Genomic DNA, 25,696 nt, shown 5'->3' with positions numbered 1-25,696 from the left:
TTTTGGGGTGGTTTCCTGGGTTTGGTGTGCTGTTCTTCCCCATTCTAGATGGTTGAAATGCTTCTCCTGAGGTCTTGTTCCTGGCAGTATGAGCTTTAAGCTACAATATGCTGATTTGGGTGGGGGCTTGGTATTTTTGGTCCCACCCCTTTTGCCACTGGCTACACCCCCTTTGCCTCCAGCTCTGCCCACTACTGGAATGCTGCCCCCTTGAGAACTTCTCTGAAACTGAATTCAGAGTTTCCCCTCCCCAGCAGTAATGGGAACATGTTACTTCCGGGGACGGATGAATCTATCAGTTTAGCTTTTGCCCTCATTTGAACCTCAAGTACATTTCAACCTCAAGTACTTTCCATCCCATTTATGAAGGAAGATGTGGATTTGGGTAAGTCTTATGAAGAAATGAAGTTCTCGCCCATCTACGCTGCCCGAATTCCATATGCACAGCTCTTCCCAGCATGGAAAGGATCTTATTGGACCTGCTTGTCATGCTGTTAAAGGTAAGGAGCCTGTCAGAAAAAGAGGTGGTAACTCTATTTCAGCACCACAAATGTGCATGAATACACAGGGATTTAAAGCCAGATTTTAAGGGCTAAGACAGGGGTCCCCAACGTGGTGTGTTGCAAGCTCAAGTTTATATATGCGTCAATTTATAGGCCACTTTTCTGCCCAAAGGACCACCAAGGCAGCTGATTAAAACAAGTGAAGAAAAACAATGCCATAAATTAAGAGGCGGCAGCATTGTGGCCAGTAAAAGCGGAGTTAAGAACAACCGATCTAAAAGTGCTGGGAAAGTTACTAGGTTTCACCTGGCATCAAAAAGACGAGAGACACGGTGTGAGTCTCTGCGCATGGAGGAGGGACTGAGCCAGCTCTAGGTTTTTGAGGGCCGCTGGGCAAGGCGCCCTCAACAGGCCCCCTCCCTCGGTGAGCAGACCTTCTCACCACCATTGTCATGAGCTGCTATTGCCCTCCTCTTCCTCCTCATCTCCTCATTTCTACCACTTGCTTGCTGGAAAGCTCAAGAGCCGGTAAGCATGCAGTAGGGATGCTGGAGAAATTCGAGACAGCCTAAAATGAGCTTGAATTTCTAAGAATCCGACCCATGGAATCTGCTGCGGAGCGGCCCCCTCAGACTGCACAGAGTCTGTGGACTTTCAGATTTTTTTTTTTTAACTTTTCCAAAATGTAGGCATATTTATTCATAGGAAAACATGCAAGTTTCTGCTGAGGAAAAATTGTATGGAATGGGGGACAACACGCTACTTGTTAGGTACTAAGGTAAATTATGTAATTTCTTATGAAACCTCTTACGGAATTATTTGCGCATTTTTTTGCATGACGAAAAAAATATTCTCATCCATATGTGAGCGGACGATGGAACAGAAGGCGCCTGACAATCTGCGAAACACAGATGGAGCAGATTTCACACAGTCCGTATGTCCCTAACATGCAGGCGGTGGCATCTCCTGCTCCTTCTCACCACCACCGTTGTCTGGGCCAGAGTGAGAGGCAGGTAGGCAATACAGGTTGCAGTGGTGAAGAGGAGGAGCGACTCCAGGGGGTTGTTGTCAGGGGGTGCCAGCTGTTGTGTGGGCCCTTGGCAGGTGCCTGATCATATCTACCCTTGACGCTATCCCTGAGGGTGTCCTGGGGACAGGGGGCCATCACAGAAAAGGACCTGTCTTTAGTCACTACCCACTTCACTCCCAATGGCAAGGATCCAGCCAGGGAAGGGCCTTGAGGTAGATGTTAATAGATAAGAGTTGGAGAAGACAGAACCCCCCACCCCCGGTTCCATTGCTGAACTGCTCTTCCCATTAAGAAGGTTCTCCTGATGTTCAGCTAAATCAACCTCCCGGAACATAAGATCTAGAGAACAAGTCTTTGGCCTCCTCTAGATGACAGCCCTTCGGGTATTTGAAGAGTGCCATCATAATCTGGTTGCTGTGTTTCAAACCCACAGCAATTTACATACAGTCTTCAAAGGCAGCCTTATGCGCAACGGGTCCCAGTAAACCTAAAGGGCTTCGGCGCATGGATAACATTTGAGGTGGTGATGTTAGGGGCATGGATGCGGAATTGGGCATTTGGGGTGAGTGGCTGTGAGTGAAATTTCAATGTAGAGACGCCAACATTGTTGCCAAAAAGATATACCACAAACCCATTCCGAGTTTATGAAATGCCCCCTTAGAGCAGGCACGTTGCCATAACTTGGAAGGTGGGAAATCTGTGGGTTTTATGCCATCTCTTGCTGTGTCATGGCTGATTACCAGCTTGATCCCTAAACCAACCTGGATGGAACGAAAAGTAGATTAGTCAAATTCATGGAAGATAATGGCTACTAGGCATATGGATTTTCGTTAAATCTGTGGTTCAAGGACTGTCAAGTGTCTTTTGTTCTGTCATCTACTCATTGATGGAATTGGATTGTTTTAGGGACGTACGAGAATTTCGTTCTACTTGTGCAAGTGCACATTAGGATTAATGTGCATTAGCACAAGTGTGCACTTGTGACAGATTTTATTTTCTTGGGCTCCAAGATCACCGCAGACAGTGACTGTAGCCATGAAATTAAAAGATGCTTGCTCCTTGGGAGGAAAGCTATGGCACACCTAGCATAGCAAGAAGCAGAGACATCACCTTGCCGACAAAGGTCAGTCTAATCAAAGCTATGGTTTTCCCAGTAGCAATGTATGGCTGTGAGAGCTAGGGATGTACGAAACCCCCCTTACCTGGCTCCGCCGGGTTCCGCTGGGGGGGAGGCGCTCCATCCCTCCCCCCGGAATCCTCGCCGGCCGGCTCCGCCAGCAGCCGGACATTCGGCCGCTGGCTAGCAGGGACGCAAATGGCGGCGGCCGTAGCCACTGCCGTTTGCATCCCTGTATTTAGTCATGATAGGCTACATAAAGAGTTACGTAGCCTATCATATCTGGGTTAAAACAAAAACAAAAATATGTATGCAAATGGCAGTGGCTATGGCCGCTGCCATTTGCATTCCCTATTTTTGGTTGTCTTAGTCTACATAAATATTTACGTACACTAAGATGGTGAAACTAAGGGGGAACACAAATAGCGTAGCGGATGCTATTTGCGTTCCCCTTTATTTTCACCGTCCGCTATTTTATTTATTATTATTTTCACGCTATTTATTTTCACCATCCGCTACGCTATTTGCATTCCCCCTTAGTTTCGCCGTCTTAGTCTATGTAAATATTTACGTAGACTAAGACAACCAAAAATAGAGAATGCAAATGGCGGATAGCTGCCGCCATTTGCGTATGTGTTTGGGGTTTTTTTTTTTTTAACCCAGACATGATAGGCTAAGTAAGTCTTTATGTAGCCTATCACGAATGGGGGGGGGGAAGACTGCAAATGGTGGCGGTGGCAGCCAGTCGGAAGACCAGCCGCTGCCGCCGAAGCCGCCACTGGAGCCGCCACCATCCGGAACATCCGCCCCAGGTAAGTCTCGTCCCAGGGGGGATCCGCGGGGGGGTGGCGGGGGGGTGGCAGGCCATTCCGCCATGGAGTTCGGGGGGCCGAATGCACTGGCATTCGGCCTCACCGAGATCTGTGGAGGAATTCTCTGACATCCCTAGTGAGAGCTGGACTATAAGGAAGGCTGAGCGCCGAAGAATTGATGCCTTCAAACTGTGGTGCTGGAGAAGATTCTTATGAGTCCCCTGGAGTGCAAGGAGGTCAAATCAGTCCATCCTAAAGGAAATCAACCCTGACTGCTCATTGGAAGGACAGATACTGAAGCTGAAGCTCAAATATTTTGGCCACCTAATGCGAAGAGAAAACTCCCTGGAAAAGACCCTGATGCTGGGAAAGACTGAAGGCAAAAGGAGAAGGGACGGCAGAGGATGAGATGGCTAGATAGCATCACCGATGCAATGAATATGGACTTGAGCACACTCTGGGAGAGAGTGCAGGACAGGAAGTCCTGGCGTGCTATGGTGCATGGGGTCACGAAGAGTCGGACAGGACTTAATGACTGGACAACAACACCTGGGTAAAAAAAATGTTCTGCAAGTCCACAGAATCTGCGCGACTTGGAAAAAGCGGTATGTGTCTCACAATACCAGTTGCTGGGGAACATGAGCATGGGGTGTGGTGATGGTGGTGGTGTGAGATTGCACTCATGTCCTGCTTGTGGACTTCATGTCCTGCATTGGGACATCTGGTTGGCCATGGTGTGAACAGAATGTTGGACTAGGTAGGACTTTGGTCTGATCCAGCAGGGCTTTTCTTATGTTATTAGGGTATCATGATGAAGTGGCAATAAGATTCCCCCCTCTCTTTCTTTCTTTCTTTCTTTCTTTCTTTCTTTCTTTCTTTCTTTCTTTCTTTCTTTCTTTCTTTCTTTCCTTCCTTCCTTCCTTCCTTCCTTCCTTCTCCTTCAGCTTCTGTTTCTCCTTCTCCTTCAGCTTCTTCTGCTTCTGCCTTCTCTAGGTTTGTCCCAGATATGAGACGACGTCTTCTGGTTTTTATCCTGGGGGCAAGTGGTAAGTGCTGGAAACCTGACACACCCTCTTCTTCATCACTGACACCCATCTTTCTAATCTCTAGTAGGAGAAAGAGCAATGTCAGGATATAGGGCCATCTGTCCCAGATACCACCTGTACAGGGGCATCAAAAAAATGTGATAGGTTGACAGTTATCTGAATAACTGGCAATGACGTGTTGTCTTCCTCAGAGGTGTTTGGTGTCATCTCAGCTGCATCAGCTTTGAAACGGTTCAGATTGCAATGCCAATGAAATCCACTGTCACCTTAAGCACATCAGAGCAAAAGTCCATCCAGACCAGCATCTCTGTTTCTCACAGTTGCCGGATGGATGCCCCTGGGAAGTATCTCCCTGTTCCCATGCCTAAGTGGTATACAGTGGCCTCTGAACCTGTAGGGTCTAGATCAGCCTTGCCTGATCTGGTGTCCTCCAGATGTGTTGTACCTCAACTCCCATCACCCCCAGCCAGCATGGCCAATGGTAGCTGGGAATGATGGGACTTGCTGTAGTACAACACATCTGGAAGGCACCAGGTTGGGCAAGGCTGTTCTAGGTAGCCATCGTCTAGACAGCTATCTAGATTGATAGCCACATCTGTTCTAGACAGCCATCATCTAGATAGCCACACCTGTTCTTGATAATCATCTAGATAGCTATAACTGTTTTAGATAGCCATAATCTAGGCAGCCATCATCTAGGCAAGGCTGTTCTGGGTAGCTATTATCAAGGCTATTCTACCTAGCCATCATGGTTAACAGAGCCATCATTGAGCAGGGGATTGGACTAAGTGATCTTTGAGGCCCCTTCCAAGTCTAAGATTTTATAATTAAGGAACAAGGGTACTTCTGAGCACGTGGAAGTTGTTTTCAGTACCAGAGTGTGTTCACCATCTAGTCACAAAAACCCACTCCTGGTTTCCTCCCACCCAAGCTCCCTTCCATATGATCAGGGGTTGGAGAACTTCCTCTATGAGGGAAGACTAAAGCGTTAGGAGTATTTGGCAGAAAATTTCTCCACGAATCTCCGGGAGGCCAAATGCCTCTCGGCGGCAGGTCCCGGCGGCGTTTCGGCAGCGTTTCGGCGGTGGCGGCGGTGGCGGCGGTGGCGGCGGTGGCGGCTGGTCTTCCGGCAGCCAGCTGAGGAGTGTGGTACCTATGCCTTATAAATGAAGACATTTTATAGACCTTATATTGTTTTATTTTATATTCCACCCTTCGTTATCATTTTCTAATAGGGATGGACGAAAGGGACTTACTTGGTCCTGCAGCTTGCTTCGCGGTGGGGGGGAGGTGCTTCGGTTATCCCCCCGAAGTTCAGGCAAGGGGGGGAGGTGCCCCGCCTCGCCCGGCCAAAATTCAGGCTGGGGGGGAGGCGCCCCATCCCTCGCCGCCGAAATTCAGGCCGGGGAGGAGCGCCCTGTCTACCCGGCCGCGAAAAAAAAAAGTAAAGTAAAAAAACAACACACACCCGTGATAGGCTACGTAACGATTTACGTAGCCTATCACAGCTAGATTTCCAAAGTCAGCCGTGATAGGCTATGTAAATCGTCATGTAGCCTATCATGGGTGACTTTGGAAAAAAGAAAAGAAAGCGCGTACGCAAATGGCGGCGCCCATGGGGCGCCGCCATTTGCATTCCTTAGTTTGGCACGTCTAGTCTACGGCGAAAATAAGGGCAACGCAAATAGCGCTTTTTTTCCCTTTTTTTTTCAAAGTCACCCGTGATAGGCTACGTGACGATTTACATAGCCTATCACGGCTGACTTTGGAAATCTAGCCATGATAGGCTACGTAAATCGTTACGTAGCCTATCACGGGTGTGTGTGTGTTTCTTTTTACTTTACTTTTTTTTTTCACGGCTGGGTAGACGGGGCGCTCCTCCCCGGCCTGAATTTCGGCGGCGAGGGATGGGGCGCCTCCCCCACCGGCCTGGATTTCAGCCGGGCGAGGCGGGGCACCTCCCCCCCCTCGCCTCAACTTCGGGGGGAGAACCGAAGCACCTCCCCCCCACCGCGAAGCAAGCTGCGGGACCAGGTAAGTCCCTTTCGTCCATCCCTATTAGAAAATGATAACGAAGGGTGGAATATAAAATAAAACAATATAAGGTCTATAAAATGTCTTCATTTATAAGGCATAGGTACCACACTCCTCAGCTGGAAAGGCTCTCAGAGCAGGACACATTTCAGTAAATACAAGACAGTCTCTGCCTTCAGGCTTACAACCCAAAAAGACACATCACAGAAGGAAAAGGACATGTGGAGGGAAAAAGAAAACAAGAAAACCCCAGCACCAATTCTTAATGTTATACAGATCTTATCAGGACCAGGAGGAATGCAGATGCCATGGTTGTGGTGCAGTTGGGTGTCGTCGGGCTTCTTATCATGACCAGCTGGAATGGAAATAGTTCAAAGAGGGGAGGAGCCAAAAATGGCCATCCTCTCAGTGGGACGGATGGGGTGGCCCTATTTCCTGCCCCTTCCTCTTCTACAGGCCGGTGGAATTTTGGCTGCTGGTTGACAGTCGGAGAGAAGCAATGCCCTAGGAGGGAGCTTCTCAGCAGAGCGGAACATAGCCCTGCCTTCCTTCTCTGCTGCAGACCGATGGAATGACTGCGGCCAATCAAATTATGCATGGAGAAAGCAGATAATACTAGAAAGAACTCCTAGTCTTAGGGGGTGACCCAGTTACATGACTTGGCAGTAGATTCTGGACCGGCAAAAAAGGAAGTCCGTCTTCACACAACACATAATTAGCTTGCGGAACTCACTGCCACAAGATGTGACAATAGCCACTGGCTTGGGTAGTTTTCAAGGGGGTTGGATGGTGGCTCCAATGTCAGTGGGATGGTGAATCCGCCCCAGGTTTCAGCCAGAACTGGTCAGAACTCTAAAGGGCCTCTCCAAGGTAGAGCCTCTAGGGTCAGGGGAAGTCTACCACTGAAGATGCACTGCTGGGAGCAACAGCAGGAGAGGGCGCTTGCCTTTGGGCCTGCTTTCCGGGAAAGCACTGCTGGACTAGATGGAGCCTTCTTGGGCTCTGCTGATGTTCTCATTTAATACGCTGAAGTTCCATGCCCTCTCCATGGTCTGCCTTGCTCCTCTTCTTCACTTCCTCTTCTGCTTCACCTACCATTGCCAAGCATGATGAATTGTTTCTCCTCACTGCCCTCCTTTAAAACCAAACGAAAGCAAACCCGAAACATTTTATCCCCCCAAATCGAACGCAATGTAGCTCAAACAAACATCGATAGTAACAACAATAAAGCAAAGTTAAGCTTGGGGCTGGGGTCCCCAACATGGCACCTACGGGTGCCACTGCACCCCCAAGGCCATGTTGAGGTGCCCACCAAGCTATTTCCCCCCTCTGCAAATGGATGGAGCGATTTCTCAGTTCACTTGCATGGCGGTGGGGGAAGGTGTCCTGCTGAAATATGTCTGTAGGGGGTTTGAAGGGCGCCCCCTGCCAAGAACCCTTGTGGCTACAGGTTCTTGCCAGGGGGCAGACCTTTGCCCCACTTCAGCCAGTTTCTGGCATGGGGGCTTTCCCCTCCCCATTCAAGTGAATGGAGTGATTCAGGGGAAAAGTCTGCCCTGCCAAAAAATGGCTGGAAGGGGATGAGAGGGTTTTTGGTAGGGGTGGGGGGCTTCCACCCTCCAGCCAATTTTCAGCAGGGCAGCTTCTCCTTGCCCTTTGCAAATGAATGGAGAAATTGCTCCATTCACTTGCATGGAGATACGAGTGGGAGGTGGAGAGAGGGAAAGAACAAAAGAGCCAGAGAGCCAGAGACACAGAAGGGTTTTCTTTTTTCTACACGAGGCTTTTAACCCACAGCTTTACCAAGGCCCCTGCTTCCAGATACTTTGTGGGATTAAGCTCAGCCCCTTTACACATGTTTTTTCCCCCCTGGGTTTTTTTTCCTCTGCCTTTCTAGATGTTCCATTATATAACCACTAGGTGGCACTGTGGTATAGTGGAATTGTGCAAATACGCTAGGTTTCATGCTGCCATTCAGAGATATACCAGACTGTCCAAGTCAGGAAAAACAGCAACACTAAAATGGTTGCAAAACACTGGAATGGACCTGGAGGATGACGATGTTGTGTAAAGCACCCGGAGACTACCATGACTGAGGAATCACAGAGTGCACAATAAGAGCCTTGTGTAGAAAGGCTCAAGGAAAGAGGAGCCAGAGAGAGAGAGAAGGCAGAGTGAGAAGGGCACAATAAAAGCCTTGTGTAGAAAGGCTCAAGGGAAAAGGAGCCAGAGAGAGAGAGAGAGAGAGAGAGAAGGCAGAGTGAGAAGGGCACAATAAAAGCCTTGTGTAGAAAGGCTCAAGGGAAAAGGAGCCAGAGAGAGAGAGAGAGAGAAAAGGCAGAGTGAGAAGGGCACAATAAAAGCCTTGTGTAGAAAGGCTCAAGGGAAAAGGAGCCAGAGAGAGAGAGAGAGAGAGAGAGAGAGAAGGCAGAGTGAGAAGGGCACAATAAAAGCCTTGTGTAGAAAGGCTCAAGGGAAAAGGAGCCAGAGAGAGAGAGAGAGAGAGAAAAGGCAGAGTGAGAAGGGCACAATAAAAGCCTTGTGTAGAAAGGCTCAAGGGAAAAGGAGCCAGAGAGAGAGAGAGAGAGAGAGAGAGAGAGAGAGAGAGAAGGCAGAGTGAGAAGGGCACAATAAAAGCCTTGTGTAGAAAGGCTCAAGGGAAAAGGAGCCAGAGAGAGAGAGAGAGAGAGAGAGAGAGAGAGAGAAAGAAAAAGAAAGAAGGCAGAGTGAGAAGGGCACAATAAAAGCCTTGTGTAGAAAGGCTCAAGGGAAAAGGAGCCAGAGAGAGAGAGAGAGAGAGAGAGAGAGAGAGAGAGAGAAGGCAGAGTGAGAAGGGCCCAATAAAAGCCTTGTGTAGAAAGGCTCAAGGAAAGAGGAACCAGAGAGAAAGAGGCCAGAGTGAGGGTGCACATTCATGGACACACATAAACAAAGAGAAAGAAGTGCTCTGAACATTTCTGTGATTCTTCCCTCCCGCCACCACCTTCCTCCAGCAGTTTCCACAACTGGGAAGACATAGACCGTCTCAAACTGACTAGATAACATTGGTTCCAATCTTTGTGTTCTACGGTGGCAGGAGCTGGACTGGTGAATATTTGCCCCAATCTGGAGCACCCAGCAAATGCCCAACCCCAATGCCTTCTGGAGCCTGAAGTGGGGCTGGTGGGAAATTTCTGGGACAGGGCTGCAGAACCTTCAGCCTGGGGGCCAAATCTGGCCTGCCTGTTGTCTCAGTCCAGTCCTCTGGTGTCCCCCAGATTGCCATGCCCCCTGCCCCTCATCCCATCCCCTTCCCCTGTTCACTAACCATTTTGTAGTTTCCTGGCTTCTGTGCAGCTTTTCCCCCCCATCCTGAAAGGTTGGAATGCAGGCTGGTAGGTACTCCTGCTTCCAGCTGCGTGAGGCACTCCGGAAATATCCTGTAAAAAAAACAATGATGATGAACCTCACTTCACTGGTAAGCCCCCCTATCTCCAAAAACAAGGAGTGTCCCAGCAGCTCCAGGGGTCCTACCTGGTTCATTGCCTGTTTCCAACCTGGTGGCCTCCAGATGTGTTGGACTACAACTTCCATAATTCTGCAGTCACTCCCCCAGCTCCTCCTCCTCCTCCTCCTCCTCTGAGGAGACCTCACATTTAGTGCCTGGGCACAGCTAGACCCTGAAAGGTGCAGGCTCTACACGTCTCTTCTTACATCTAAGGTTGGCGCTCTGGTCAGCAACCACGTGCCCTCAGGCCTGTGCCCTCCCGCCCCTCTTTCAGCTCTCTGGGTCATCAGCTGCAGCCTCCTGAACTTCAAGGTGATGATTCAAAGGATCACCCAGAAAAACGCCCTCATCTATTTCAACGGATACGGGTGCTACTGTGGAAAGGGCGGACGAGGGAAGCCCAGGGACGAGACCGACATGTGAGTGTGGGATGGGAACTCTGGGCCCCAGAACCGTCACGGGGTTCTCCGAAGCGTGGCGGGCGGCAAGGGCGAGGCCTTTTGTAAGAGGCCGAGCTGTGCACAGGAGAAATTCCTGGCACCTTGGGTCTAGAACCAGTCACTGTTTACAACGCAGCTACGATGGCAAGGTTGGTAGTGTAAGGGACTCAGGGGCTGCTAGCGTGTGAAGAAGAGCAGGGATTCACCCACACAGTGTCGGCTCCAGGTTCTGGAGGGCCCTTGGGCAAGACACCTTCCATGGGACCCCTCCCTCAGTGAGTCTCCCTTCTCGCCGCCGTGGTCACCAGCTGCCCTTGCTCTGTCTCCTCTTTCTCCTCATGATTGCCATTTCTTGTGTAACCGAGTCTTAGCATTTACCCCGAGGCAGTCAACCCCGCTCACACACCCAGACCAGGGCAAATCAGTTAACAGAGGGATTTATTAATGCAGTCCAGACAATTGCTGCATTCCCAACAGACATCAAAGCCCGTCCCCATATGCCCTTAACAGGAGAGCAACATGTAACTATAAGGCATAGCCCAGGTCCTCTTGTCTCCATTGGCAGGTTAATCCCAAAATTACAAACCCAGAGTCCCGTAGCAATCCCACAGGGTGTGTGTGTGTGTGTGTGTGTGTGTGTAGATATATTCTCTCTCTCTCTCTCTCTCTCTCTCTCTATATATATATATATATATATAGAGAGAGAGAGAGAGAGAGAGAGTCTCATTCTCTGCCTTGGCTCCGGGGGAAAACAGAGCAGCCTCCAGGCTCCACCACTGTAGTAGCCACCAGGCCCCGGTTTGCAATGACTGAGTCCTCACGCTGCGAAGGGAACCTTCTCTGAGCTTCCAGTTGTGCACAGCTTCTCGTCTCAGCAGAAACAGCCCAGCAATCCTTCTTCTCCCAAAAACAGGCAGATCGACAAGAGTAGTCTTAAACTCCTTATCGAAGCCTCCCCCGCTCCGTCCATGAATCTTCTTTCAACAAACTCCTTGAGTACGAAGTCTCAACAACCCGACAAATGCCTCTTCCTCCTCCCCACTGTCCCTTCTACCTCTGGGCTTTCACTTAAAGGCACACCTGGTCAGAATGAGCACACCCATGTTAACTCCCAATTAACTCCTGTTAATTCATAAACTGCATCTGTTACACTTGCTTGACAGGCAGAGAGCAAGTTGGCCATGGCGTCTCCTCCTCCCCCTCCCCACCACCTCCATCACCATTGTCTGGGCCAGAGCGAGAGGCAGGTGAACAAGCAGGTTGCAGTGGTGAAGAGGAGGAGCGGCTCCAGCGGGCTCTTGTCAGGGGGCCCCTGCTGGGGCGTGGGCCCTTGGCACGCGCCTGACCGTGCCTACCCTTGACACTGCCCCTGATTGTTACCACTTGCTTCCTTTGCAGCCAGAGAGCCAGTGAACAAGGGGGCCGTGGCGTCTCCTGCTCCTTCTCTTTACCACCACCACCGTTGTCTGGGCCGGAGCGAGAGGCAGGAGAACAAGCAGGGCGCCAGGGTGAAGAGAGGAGCAGCGACTCCAGGGGGCTCTTGTTGGTGGGCCCCTGCTGCGATGTGGGCCCCTGGCAGGTGCCCAGCCATGCCTACCCTTGATGCCTGCGCCCACATGAACACAACTCTTACTGCTAGACTAGTGAAGCCAATTGCTTCCGAAGGTTTGCCGACACATCACTGTCAACGCAGATGGTGAGACGTCCACATCTCTCCTCCGCTGATCAAACCAGAGGGCATCTCTGTGTCATCCGTGGGCACGTGGTGCCTCCAAAGGGTGACGTGAATACAAGGTTGGGCTGGCCTGACACCCTATATCAGGCGTGACGAAGCTCCGGCCCCTGGGCCACATGCGGACCCCCAGATTCTCTCCAGGGCATGCTGCTTCCCCAGCCCTTCACTGGGTGATGGGTCTCATTTCCTCCATCCTGCTCTGTTCCCCAGCTGATGGAGGGAACCTTGCACAAGTCAGGGAGGGAGAGTGCCTGGGTGCAAATGTCTTCCCCCCCTACTGTGTATTGAACAAAGGTAAGAGCAGTGGAGGCTGGTAGCTCCGATGTCAGTGGGGCAGCGAATCAGTTCCGGGTTTCAGTCAGGACTCTAACTTTGCTATCCAAGGTGCTTTGCCTCTCCAGCTCCTTTAGAGTTTGGACTGAAACCCAGAGCAGATTCTCTACCCCACTGGCATCGGAGCCACCAGCCTCCACTGGGTAAGGGTCTCATCCATAATGATGCCCACTTTGGGCGCTGGCCTCGGCCACTGCTGCAATGCGACCCCTGACAGGTCCCTTCGGAGGGAATGCGGACCTCAGGAGGGGAGGGGTTTCTGACCCCCACCCCACGTTTATCCCCTTTTCTCGGGGAAGGAGTGCAACTGCTTGAGCTATTTCTCAGCAAAAGCAATCAAGCAGACGTATTGGAAAGAAAGGGCTCACTCTTCTTTGCCTAGCATTGCAAACAGGGAGATTTCTGGCAATTCCTTGCAACAACCTGTAAGAAAGAGCCCCATTTCTGAGAAAGATGAAATGACTGTTTTCTTCCCGAGAAGGCTGAAAAGTCCCCTACACCCGTATCTTCGCCCCACCCAGTCTCTCTTCCTTTATTTCACAATGAAGGCCAGCATGTGAAATTTGTTCCTTCCACTCTGCCATCCACAGCTGCTCAGAGCTGCCTTGCTTTCTCTGGCTTTGCTTGTCACCTGGCAGGCGGGGAGTGGAGAACAGGCCAAGGAAGGCCCCCCCCCCACTCAGAATCTTATTTCGCCCTGCTCTGGCTTTCAAGATTCCCGCAGGCATAACTGCACACATTTTCAAGCAGAGCTTTGCAACCATGAGGGCTAGAAACTTGCTTTTGAGCAAGGAAAGGAAATCAGAGAGATGTAGCTTTCTATACTGAACATTTTTTTTGTTTGCATCCTCCTTTTCCTCCACGAGGCTCTCAAAGCAGCTTACAGGAAACAACATCAAAATCCTGCACCTATCTGTGCTCCCGCCTATGACACCCACATCTAACCTATGCTGTACAACTTTTATACCCCTCTATTTTGCTTTCCACTTGGTTTTTTCAGACTGGATAGTCCCAAACATTTAGAGCAAGGGTGCACAACCAATGGCATGTGGCCCCAAGGACTTAATTGCACCCTTCAAGGATGTCCTGATCCCCTGACCCCACCACCAGTTTCTCTCTGCAAGAGATCCTCGTACACATTTTTCTGTTGTGCTTTTATTCATCTTTACCCTTATAGTTTCAGATTTTGTAAACTGCGCTGGGTTGTTGTATACATATAAAAAAATACTTACATACATAAGCAAATCAATGTGAGAAATCATATTCGCTCGCACTTCCTTTGTGAGTGCATGTATGTAGGAATCTCTGTTGTGTTGGATGTGTGTCTGCCTATCTATTCACCCACGTGTCTTTGCCTCCGTGTTTCTTCATTTATCCTTTCCCCACTGTCAAAGTTAAGATTGTAAGCTCCTGGGGACAGAGAACGTAAGTGTTTTTAATTTGTTTGCAGTTTTGTGTTTGTTGGATGCAAACACAGATCTGGATACTTGTGTGGACAGCAGCTCATAACAGCAATGCAGACTGGGAGAAACAAAAAGAAATGTGGCAAAGCAACTGTAGAGGTAATGACAGGGGCTTTTTCTTTCTGTTCTCCTTTTCCTCGGCTTCTTTTACTTAGAATTATATTTCATAGAATCGTAGAAAAGTAGGCTTGGAAGGCCCCTTCATGGATCACTGCCTTGTTGTGGCGAAGGGGCTTGCGTAACTCAGTGAAGCCATAAGCTATGCCGTGCAGGGCCACCCAAGACGGACAGGTCATGGCAGAGAGTTCTGACAAAATGTGGTCCACTGGAGAAGGAAATGGCAACCCACTCCAGTATTCTTGCCAAGAAAACCCCATGGAACGTATCACAAGGCTAAAAGAGATGACGCCGGAAGATGAGCCCCTCAGGTTGGAAGGTGTCCAATATACTACTGGGGAAGAGCAGAGGGAATTTCCAAGTAGCGCCAGAAACAGTGAAGTGGCTGGGCCAAAGCCGAAAGGACACTCAGCTGTGGATGTGTCTGGTGGTGAAAAGAGAGTCCGATGCTGTAAAGAACAATATTGTTTAGGAACCTGGAATGTAAGATCAATGAATCAAGGTAAGCTGGAGGTGGTCAAACATGAGATGGCAAGATTGAACATCGACATCTTGGGAAGCAGCGAACTAAAATGGACAAGCATGGGCGAATTTAATTCAGGTGACCATTATATCTATGACTGTGGGCAAGAATCTCTCAGTAGAAGTGGAGTAGCACTCATAGTCAACAAAAGGGTGGGAAAAGCAGTACTGGGGTACAATCTCAAAAACGATAGAATGATCTCAGTACGAATCCAAGGCAAACCATTCAACATCACAGTAATTCAAGTCTGTGCCCCAACCACTGATGCTGAAGAAGCTGAGGTTGATCGGTTCTATGAAGACCTACAACGCCTTCTAGAACTAACACCAAAACAAGATGTCCTCTTCATCATAGGGGATTGGAATGCTAAAGTAGGAAGTCAAGAAATCACCGGGATTACAGGCAAGCATGGTCTTGGTGTACAGGATGAAGCAGGACAAAGGCTGATAGCGTTTTGCCAAGAGAACACGCTGATCATAGCAAACCCTCTTTTCCAACAGCACAAGAGGCGTCTCTACACATGGACATCACCAGATGGCCAATATCGAAACCAGATTGATTATGTCCTTTGCAGCCAAAGATGGAGAAGCTCCATACAGTCAGTAAAAACAAGACCTGGAGCTGACTGTGGCTCAGATCATGAGCTTCTTGTGGCAAAATTTCAGCTTAAATTGAAGAACGCAGGGAAAACCACTAAACCATTCAGGTATGACCTCAATCATATCCCTTATGAATATACAGTGGAGGTGAGGAATAGATTTAAGGGATTAGATCTGATAGACAGAGTGCCTGAGGAACTATGGACGGAGGTCTGTAACATTGTTCAGGAGGCAGCAACTCAGTCCATCCCAAAGAAAAAGAAATGCAAGAAAGCCAAGTGGCTGTCTGATGAGGCTTTACAAGTAGCTGAGGAAAGAAGGGAAGCGAAAAGCAAGGGAGAAAGGGGAAGATATATCCAACTGAATGCAGAGTTCCAGAGAATAGCAAGGAGAGACAAGAAGGCCTTCTTAAATGAACAATGCAAAGAAATCAGGGAAAACAATAGACTGGGAAAGACTAGAGATCTTTTCAAGAAAATTGGAGATCTCAAGGGAACGTTTTGTGCAAAGACGGGCATGATAAAGGACAAAGAAGGCAGGGACCTAACAGAAGCAGATGAGATTAAGAAGAGGTGGCAAGAATACACAGAAGAACTATACAGGAAAGATCCTAATGTCCCTGATAGCCATGATAGTACGGTCACTGAACTTGAGCTGGACATCCTCGAGAGTGAAGTCAAGTGGGCCTTGGGAAGCATTACTAACAACAAAGCTAGTGGAGATGACAGTATTCCAGCTGAGCTATTTAAAATCCTAAATGATGATGCTGTTAAAGTGCTGCACTCAATATGCCAGCAAAGTTGGAACACTCAACAGTGGCCACAAGACTGGAAAAGGTCAGTTTACATTCCAATTCCAAAGAAGGGCAATGCCAAAGAGTGTTCAAACTACCGCACAATTGCGCTCATTTCACATGCCAGCAAGGTTATGCTCAAATTCCTACAAGCTAGGCTTCAGCAGCATGTGAACCGAGAACTACCGGAAGTACAAGCTGGGTTTCGAAGAGGCAGAGGAACTAGAGATCAAATCGCCAACATTCGCTGGATCATGGAGAAAGCAAGAGAATTCCAGAAAAACATCTATTTCTGCTTCATTGACTACGCTCAAGCCTTTGATTGTGTGGATCACAACAAACTCTGGCAAATTTTTAAAGAGATGGGAGTACCAGACCACCTTACTTGTCTCCTGAGAAACCTGTACGAGGGACAAGAAGCAATAGTAAGAACCAGACGTGGAACAACCGATTGGTTCAAAATTGGGAAAGGAGTATGACAAGGCTGCATATTGTCGCCCTGCTTATTTAATTTATATGCAAAGTACATCATGAGAAATGCTGGGTTGGATGAATCACAGCTTGGAATTAAGATTGCCGGGAGAACTTCCGATATGCAGACGATACCACTCTAATGGCAGAAAGCGAAGAGGATCTAAAGAGCCTCTTGTTGAGGGTGAAAGTGGAGAGTGCAAAAGCTGGTTTGAAACTCAACATTCAAAAAACGAAGATCATGGCATCTGGCCCCATCACGTTCTGGCATAGAGAAGGGGAAGAAATGGAAGCAGTGACAGATTTTATTTTCTTGAGCTCCAAGATCACCACAGACAGTGACTGTAGCCATGAAATTAAAAGATGCTTGCTCCTTGGGAGGAAAGCTATGGCACACCTAGACAGCATAGTAAGAAGCAGAGACATCACCCTGCCAACAAAGGTCCGTATAATCAAAGCTATGGTTTTCCCAGTAGCAACGTATGGCTGTGAGAGCTGGACTATAAGGAAGGCTGAGCGCTGAAGAATTGATGCTTTCGAACTGTGGTTCTGGAGAAGACTCTTACGAGTCCCCTGGACTGCAAGGAGGTCAAATCAGTCCATCCTAAAGGAAATCAACCCTGAGTGCTCATTGGAAGGACAGATGCTGAAGCTGAAGCTCAAATATTTTGGCCACCTAATGCGAAGAGAAAACTCCCTGGAAAAGACCCGGATGCTGCAAAAGATTGAAGGCAAAAGGAGAAGGGGACGGCAGAGGATGAGATGGCTAGATAGCATCACCAATACAATGAATATGAACTTGAGCATGCTCCAGGAGAAAGCGGAGGACAGCAAGGCCTGGCGTGCTATAGTCCATGGGGTCACGAAGAGTTGGACAAGACTTAACGACTGGACAACAGGATTGGAAGGGGCCTACAAGGCCATCGAGTCCAACCCCCTGCTCAATGCAGGAATCCAAGTCAGAGCATCCCTGACAGGTGGCTGTCCAGGGATGTGTAAACACATTTACTGATGTGTTTATTGACAAATCTGTATTGATCTGTTCTGTTGGGATCACCTGTCATTTGCACCTTTGTTCTGTATGTTCACTTCTTCTGGGTGTTGCTTTGGAAGGGCATAAGCATTTTTAAGCTGCTTGGTAGAGCTGTGTTGTGTTTTCGGTTGTGTGTGTGTTTTAATGTATTTCTTTTATGACTGTTTAAACAGAGTTTTATTTTAAATTTTGGTTATTATTATTGTCAGCTGCCTTGAGTACCTTTTCCTTGATAGGAAGGTGGGGGATAAATCAGATCAATAAATACATCTTCCAGCCAAGGGTGTAGAGCTGCTTCTGCAGTCTGTCACACTGTTCTTTCCTCAGGTGGCTGACTTGATGGCCATTGTCATCCTCACACTGGATGGCCTTGATGGAGTCACCCTCCTTCCTTGCCACTTTCAGTGCTGGCTTGGCCTTTGCTCATAGAATCATAGAATAGTGGGGTTGGAAGGGGCCTACAAGATCATCGAGTCCAAGCCTGGCTCAGTGCAGGAATCCAGGTCAAAGCATCCCTGACAGATGGCTGTCCAGCCTCGTCTTGAATGCCTCCAGTGTGGGAGAGCCCACCGCCTCCCTAGGTCATGGGTTCCATTGTCGTACTGCTCTAACAGTCAGGAAGTTTGTCCTGATGTTCAGCCGGAATCGGCTTCCTGTCACTTGAGCCCATGATTCCGTGTCCTGCACTCTGGGATGATGGAGAAGAGATCCATCTTCTCTGTGATGACCTTTCAAGTCCTTGAAGAGCGCTATCCTAGCTCCCCTCAGTCTTCTCTTCTCAAGGGTCAACATGCCCAGTTCTTTCAGTCTCTCCTTACAGGGCTTTGTTTCCAGTCCCCTGATCATCTTTGTTGCCCTCCTCTGAACCCTCTCCAGCTTGTCTGCATTCTTCTTAAACTGTGATGCCCAGAACTGGACTCAGTACTCCAGATGAGGCCTAACCAGTGCCAGTAGAGGGGAACTAGCACTTCCCGGGATTTGGAAGCTATGCTTCTATGAATGCAGCCCAAAATAGCATTTGCCTGTTTTGCAGCCACATCACATGGTTGGCTCATATTCACCATGTGATTGACAACAATTCCAAGATCCTTCTCACTTGTAGTGTTGTTGAGCCACGTATCCCCCATCTTGTAACTGTGCATTTGGTTTCTTTTTCCTAGGTGCAGAACTTACACCTAAGCTTGGCCCCCACCCTGGAAGCACCTGGCCCGGATCAGATTGATGCCCAGGCAGATAACATTATGTGCTGCAGGTGGGCAGGGTGCACCTGCTGCCGCTCAGATGTTCCCTCAATAATAATAATAATAATAATAATAATAATGGTAATGGTAATTATACATTTCTATATCTCTTCATGACTGAAGCTCTCTGGGCAGTTTGCAAAGATTAAAAACCATTAATAATACTGTATACAAAGTTTAAAAACCATTTACATACAAAATACACAAACAGACAACACCCCCCCACACACATATCTAAAAACAACTTTAAGTGAGCAATCAGCCATAAAAGAAATCCAGGAACTGATTAAAACTCTTCATGTGCTGCCAAATGCCTGAGAAAAGAGAAACGTCTTAACATGTTGGAGCCAGGCGGGCCTTGTTGGGGAGATGATTCCAAAATTGGGGGGCTGCCACCAAGAAGGCCTTCTCCCTTGTTGTCACCTTCCAAGCCTTAGGGGAGGGCCTTAGATGCTGAACGCAGAGTAGGGGTAGGTTCATGGTTGGGAGAGGCTCTCTGTCAGGTCATGTATGGCTTGTAGATCGAATGAGTTGGCTTTTGTCTCCCTCAAGGTGCTGCTACAACCATGACTGCTGCTATGAGGGCTTACACAGCCAGGGCTGCCATCCGTACATCGATCACTACAGATACCTGATCATCAACAATGACGTTTTCTGCCGTGAGTTGCACTTGCGTCACTGGCATTGAAAGGGGCATGTTGGGAGCCTTTTGAAAAGGGTTTCAAAAGGGTTCAGAAGAGGCAGAGTGCATGTGGTGGTGTGTGGGGGAGACGGCTGTTCTGGGTCATCAGTCACAGACACTAAGAGCCAAATGACACTTTGCACTAATCATCTAACACAGGGATGCAGAACTGCTGCCCCACAGGGCACCCCAGTCCAGCCTGTGCTGCCTCCTAAGAATGTAAGACCCTAAGAAGAGCCCTGCTGGATCAGACCAAGGGTCCATCCAGTCCAGCATTTTCTTCACACAGTGGCCAACCAGCTGCCCATGTGAAACCCACAAGCAGGACACGAGTGCAACAGCACCTTCCCGCCCATGTTCCCCAGCAGTTGGTCTACATAGGCAAACTGCCTCTGATCCTGGAGGTAGCATAGAGCCATGAGGACTAGTAGCCATCGTTAGCCTTCTCCTCCAGGAATTTGTCCACTCTGCCTTTAAAGCCATCCAACTTGGTGGCCATCACTACATCCTGTGGTAGCCAGTTCCATAGTTTTAACTCTGTGCTGTGTGAGGAAGTCCTTCCTTTTACCTGTCCTGAATCTTCCCCCCAGTCAGCTTCATGGGATGACTCTGGGTTCTAGCATTTTAAGAAAGGGAGAAAAATGTCTCCCTATGCACAGTCTCCACACCAGGCATCATTTTTGTACACCTCTATCATGTCCTTCCCTCACTCATCCCTCTAAGCTGTTGTGACCTTCCCTCATAGGGCAAATGCTCCAGCCCCTTGATCATTTTAGTTGCCCTACTCTGCACTTTTCCCTGCCCGATCATATCCTTTTTTGGGTGCGGTGATCAGAACTGTACACTGTATTCCAAGTCTGGTCGCACCATAGGTTTGTATAAAGGCAGTATGATGTGGCAGTGCCTCCTAGGGGTGGAGCTTAGACTGCAAGCCACACTCCCTGGAGGCATGCCGTCGGAGGGCATCCCCCGCTGCTATCTGAGATAGGAGATAACAGCAGGATGCTGGAAGCCTGGGAACGACTCACCTGCGCTGGGGAAAGTGGCCCCTTTTACCTGCATGGCGAGTCCCACCACCCCTTCTCTCCGCTGCTATCTCCAATCTGTGGGTTATCTTTGCATTATCTTTTAATTTACTCTGGTGTGAGTGCACGTGGTCCTGATTCCCATCCTATGCTTGTGAAGAAGCACTGAACATGACAGCCCCATAGCCACGCCCCCAAAGGGAGTCCAAAGACCGCAGGCCGCTGTGTCGCTCCATCCCCTTCTATTTATATATGTCCTTTGTAAAGCAAATGGCTCTTCATTGCCCATTCGAGACCAAGCCGCCCCCAGATACTTTGTGCTATAACAGGGATAGCTTAAGATGAATCCATTGTTGCTGGGGAAATGCATTTTCCCACCAGCCTGAGGGGTGTGTGGGGTGGCAGATGGCATCATCACCCCGGCTAAAGAGCCCTGTCAACGCTGGCTCCCCTGCACCACCGTGCGCCACCTCCGTCTCCTCCTCCGGTTGACTCGTGGTCTACAAGCCTCTTCTCATCCATCTTTGCCATTTCCGTCACATTTTGCCCAGCAACCTGGAAGTTAGGGGTTGAGTTTTGGACAGCGGAGGCCGGTGGCTTCGGAGTTGGTGGGGCTGTGAATCCACTCCGGCTCTTCGTCGGGAGCAGTCTGAACTCTAAAGGAGCTATCCGAGGTGCTTCATCGGCTCTGGAACACCCTTCCCTCCTCATTCAAGACTTTCTGAACGTTGGTAAAGACCTCTCTTCTTAGGAAGGCATCCACTATTTTATTTAGGGGTGTTTTTACCCCACTCTTCAGCCAAAAAAGGCTCCCAGAGTGGCGTACAGAGATGAATATTACAGTCCCTGCCCTCGAGCTCACAATCTAAAAGACACAATGCCAAAGGAAAAGGGATTGGGAGGAAGGAGGGGAAGGAAAGCAAATACACCAATGACTGAAGTATAGGACCAGGTTGGTCTCCCCCCTGCACCGATGTTCATCCTGGGAGGCAGGAAGTGCAGCCCCCCGTGGCCCTCGGTTCTCTTGCCACTATATAATTATAATTTCATGCCTTAATCGGTCTCTATTTTTTCAATATTTTGATTGCTTTTGCCTTGTTGGTCACTGTTTTTGTGCTCATGTTGTGAATTGGAAGGAGGTTTTTCATGTATGAATGGTAATTTATCAATGAAAAATTAATGTTGTAAGCTGCCTAGAACTCCTTGGACATGAGGTAGAGTATGAAAGTTTTTAAACAAAGAAACAAGAGAAAATCTCAGGAAGTCGGGCATGCTGTCCTGTCCAGTGATCTTGTGGCTGAGGCTGGAGCCAAACCTATTGAGCCAGAGTGGGCAACTTGTGGCCCTCCAGATGTTTTGGACGACAACTCCCATCAGCTCTAGCTAATGGTGAGGGATCATTTTATTTCATTTATTAGCCACCTTGCTCCCCGAAAGACTCAAAGTCTCTTACAGCAAGGGTTAAAACATACAAAGTTTTAAAGCAATTAAAATAACCAGGACCCAGTAAATTCACTAGATCAAAAGCCTGGTTCTATGCCATCAAATGCCTGGGAGTAGAGGAAAGTCTTAACCTGGCGCCAAAAAGATGACAATGTTGGTGCCAGGAGGGCCTCTCTGGAGAGAGCATTCCACAGTCAGGAGGCCACCACTGAGAAGGCCCTCACCCTTGGTGTAGTGGCTAGAGTGCTGGACTGGGAATCGGGAGATCCGGGTTCTAGTCCCCACTCGGCCATGGAAGCTCACTGGGTGACTTTGGGCCAGTCACAGACTCTCAGCCCAACCCACCTCACAGGGTTGTTGTTGTGAGGATAAAATGGAGGAAGGAGGAGGATCATGTACGCTGCCTTGAGTTCCTTGGAGGAAAAAAGGTGGGATATAAATGCAATAAATAAATAAATAAATAAATAGTTCCCCTCTACTCAGCACTGGTTAGGCCTCATCTGGAGTACTGTGTCCAGTTCTGGGCACCACACTTGAAGAAGGATGCAGACAAGCTGGAGAGGGTTCAGAGGAGGGCGACGAAGATGATCAGGGGACTGGAAACAAAGCCCTGTGAGGAGAGACTGAAAGAACTGGGCATGTTTAGCCTTGAGAAGAGAAGACTGAGGGGAGATAGGAGAGCGCTCTTCAAGGACTTGAAAGGTCATCACAGAGAAGAAGGCCAGGATCTCTTCTCCATCATCCCAGAGTGCAGGGGGTTGGACTCGATGGCCTTGTAGGCCCCTTCCAACCCTTCTATGATTCTATGATTCTGACCCTCCCTCGGAGGAGGACCTCAGATGTTGATACTAATGTATGGGTAGGGAATTGGGGGCCAAAACATCTAGAGGGTGACAAGTTGTTAACTAAAAACTGTTTCATTGGGCAAATTGGACAGGTCCCTTGGTCACTGGAAAACAGAAATCTAGATCAACTATGCAGTCTTTATAGTAACGAAGCTGGAGATAAATTTAGATGCTGTGCTAGGTTTTTAAAAAAAGAGTCAAAAGAAGCCAAATTGGATAGCTTTACCTAGTAGTTGGAGGGGAACATCCCTCAAAGAATAAAGTCTCTGCTTAAGTGGTGTAAAATCCTCTTCCTCCTGTGAAAGCACCTGCTATTGAACAGCCAGATTTGGAATTCTCCAAGTCGTATGAAAAATAAAGTTAGCAGTAAGAAAAATCCCAACATTATAATGAGGGGGCGGGGCAGAATAGGGAGTTATATGAGAGTGAATGACCAGGGGATGTTGCTTTTCATTCTGCTATTCTAAGAAAAACTTTTTGTTTCTGCAGAGTACAGAAACAAGTCAGTCTGTGCCATGTTGGCGTGTGAATGCGACCGGCAGGTGTCCCTGTGTTTCAGAAAACGAGCCAAAACATACAACAAAAAACTCCATCATTACCCTGCCGTCTTGTGCAAGGAAGCCACTCCCAAATGCTCACAAGACAAAAAGCCGCACAACAGATTGTCAAGCAAGCAAACAAGAAAACCCTTAAGTGAAGGAGAGCTTGCGGGGTCCCAAGCAGAAAAGAAGTCTAGGAATACGCTACGGCTGAAAGGAGATTTTGCATGAATTCCAAATTTGGCCACGTTTTTCCTCATGAATGTTTGAACAGTTTGAATTTTAAAGCTGTTCAAAATTCAAGTTTTCACTGTTGTCCTTGAAGCGATACTTTTATCAAAAGGAAGAAGCAACTACAGGTGAAGTAGCGATTTGCCAAATTAATACGTTCTTTGGGTTTCTCCCCATTGCAATCACTAAATCCATGATCATCCATGATCAAAACTCTGTGTGTGTGTGCGCGCGTGCGCGTGTAAAATAAACATTTATTTATTTATCTAAAACATTTTTACTCCATCTTACTATCTAGGAGACACTCAAACTGGCTAACCCAAACAGACGTTCAAACCTTGGGAAGCAAAAATAATTGAGTCTCCAGTATTATTGTATGTATTTATTATTGCATTTATATCCTGCCTTTTTTCCTTTTGCAAGGAACCCAAGGCAGCTTACATTATCTTCTTCCTCCTCCATTTTATCCTCACAACAACCCTGTAAGGTAGGTTGGGCTGAGAGTCTGTGGGCCCAAAGTCACCCAGTGAGCTTCCATAGCCAAGTGGGGACTGGAACCCAGATCTCCCAACTCCCAGTCCAACACTCCAGCCACTACACCACACTGGCTCTGTATGGTCAAGCAAGACAGATGTGAGTGTCGGGCAGGGTTAATTTTGACATTTCTGTTTCCATGTATTTTTCTGCCACTATACTATATGTATTGGCTTGTTTATGTCTGGGAAGAAAGGAGGGTTTTACCACTCAGACATCCACTGAGCATCACAGCCGTTCAAGAAGGTGAGCGAAATTGTGATGGAACGAGGGAATCTATGGACCACAATGGGATATTTTCACTGCCTGAGATGGGCAGGGGAGATGGAAGACAGACACCATGGGAAGCCAGCGGGGTGGAGGCGCACATGTAAATATTCGCACATGGGAGCATTATGAGAGCCCCAAGCCGGAGCGCAGATTGAGGCTTGGGCCTTGCAGGGCACCCCGAGACCCCAGCCAGCCGAATGGAGCGTGGATGCATGGCCGCTGTGCCGCCCTGGGCAAAGGAGAAGTGCTGGAGCGTGGTCACCATGACATGGATAGCAGGGCCAGCAAGGGTTAAGGAGGTGCCAGTGTGGTTCCAACTCATACTTACCTGGCAGGGAGGACATCATGATCGTGAAGGTGGTTGTCCCAGGGTGAGGCTCATCCGTTGTACTCCCGGTGTGCTGACCCCTGCAATTCCCCCAAATGCTGGACGCTCAACTGCATAATTTATGGCAGCGGGGGATTACATTTGCACTTTCCCTGGAGCATTTTGCGGCAAAGGCAGAACCTACATTATATTCTTTTTCTTGGGAATCAAGTAGATGTTCTTCTCTGCAGCAACCAACCCAACAGAAAACTACCTTGTGTGCAAGCTCCATGTTGTAATCAAACCACCTAGGGAGTGCACAACAGCAGGGGAGCAGGGAGGAAAGTGACCGATATTGTAATAACCAGGGAGCTTCCCCAGAGGTTTTGGACTTCCAGCCCTCATCAGCTCCAGGCCATTATTAAGGCCAGGAGTTAGGAATGCTGGGAGCTGCTGTCCCAGGTTGTGGGTCGGCTGCCATGGGGTCTGCATTTAGCCGAAAGTCTTAAAGACATGAATGACTTCACATACGTTTTGGCAAGTTATAGCCCAGTTCCTCAGAGAGAAGATGGGGAAATCGCAGCCCGATTAGCCCATGCTGCGTTTTCGCTGTAGCGTGTACGGCCAGAACAAAAAATGAAAGCCACTTACCGTAGCAAAAAAAGAAGTTAATGGACCACATGAATGGCAACCTGTAACTGAAAAATGAAGTTCCTTTTCTGCTTTTGAACTTTAGAGTTCTGTCTGGTTCCGTCCGAAACTCAGAGTGGATTCACAGCCGCCAACCCCCTAAATAAGGCTGCTGGACCAGGCGTGGATTACTGTGCAAGCACAGGGCTGGTTTAAAAAGCAAATCACAATTTGCATGTGCTCAGAGACACACTTTTCTGCGCGAGCATGTGTGTAAATAAATAAGTAAGTAAATAAATAAATAAGTAAATAAGTAAGTAAATAAATAAGTAAATAAATAACTTTGGCTATTGGGCTGTATAGAAATGTAATAAATAAATGAATGAATGAATGAATGAATAGCTTCGGCTGCA

The 25,696-nt window shown here is 48.5% G+C and overlaps 1 protein-coding gene and 1 non-coding gene across 3 annotated transcripts; both read left to right on the top strand.

Moving 5' to 3' along the window:
• Positions 1–297: 297 nt before the first annotated feature.
• On the top strand, positions 298–23,810 carry LOC146335442 (group IIF secretory phospholipase A2-like). Of its 2 annotated transcripts, none has more exons than XM_084821894.1 (6): positions 298–500; positions 4,431–4,508; positions 10,304–10,448; positions 19,330–19,436; positions 21,036–21,215; positions 23,262–23,810. In XM_084821894.1, exons 1-6 carry the CDS (start codon positions 440–442, stop codon positions 23,540–23,542), a joined length of 852 nt encoding a protein of 283 aa, XP_084678020.1. In that variant the 5' UTR covers positions 298–439; the 3' UTR covers positions 23,543–23,810. The 2 variants fall into 2 exon arrangements, with proteins under 2 accessions (XP_084678020.1, XP_084678019.1); XM_084821893.1 differs by having other exon boundaries at positions 378–500; positions 4,407–4,508.
• Positions 23,811–24,666: 856 nt separating this feature from the next.
• LOC146335441 (U1 spliceosomal RNA) lies at positions 24,667–24,830 on the top strand. Its single transcript, XR_014786089.1, has one exon. It is a non-coding gene; the product is annotated as a U1 spliceosomal RNA (small nuclear RNA).
• The last annotated feature ends 866 nt before the right edge of the window (positions 24,831–25,696 follow it).

This window comes from Heloderma suspectum, chromosome 15 (assembly GCF_057233095.1).
Source record: "Heloderma suspectum isolate Gila_16-S chromosome 15, 16-S_ref, whole genome shotgun sequence".
NCBI lineage: Eukaryota > Metazoa > Chordata > Lepidosauria > Squamata > Helodermatidae > Heloderma > Heloderma suspectum.
The sequence above is the reverse complement of the archived record's forward strand: the minus strand, read 5'-3'. Positions and strand labels throughout refer to the sequence as shown.

Bases quoted from the DNA above. Each gene is read 5' to 3' on its own strand.
- LOC146335442 (XM_084821893.1), top strand. From the start codon at position 440: ATGCACAGCTCTTCCCAGCATGGAAAGGATCTTATTGGACCTGCTTGT. The intron at 501-4,406 runs GTAAGGAGCCTG...CTTCTCCTTCAG, and splicing joins TGCTTGTCATGCTGTTAAAG to CTTCTGTTTCTCCTTCTCCT. The intron at 10,449-19,329 runs GTGAGTGTGGGA...GTCTCCCTCAAG, and splicing joins CCCAGGGACGAGACCGACAT to GTGCTGCTACAACCATGACT.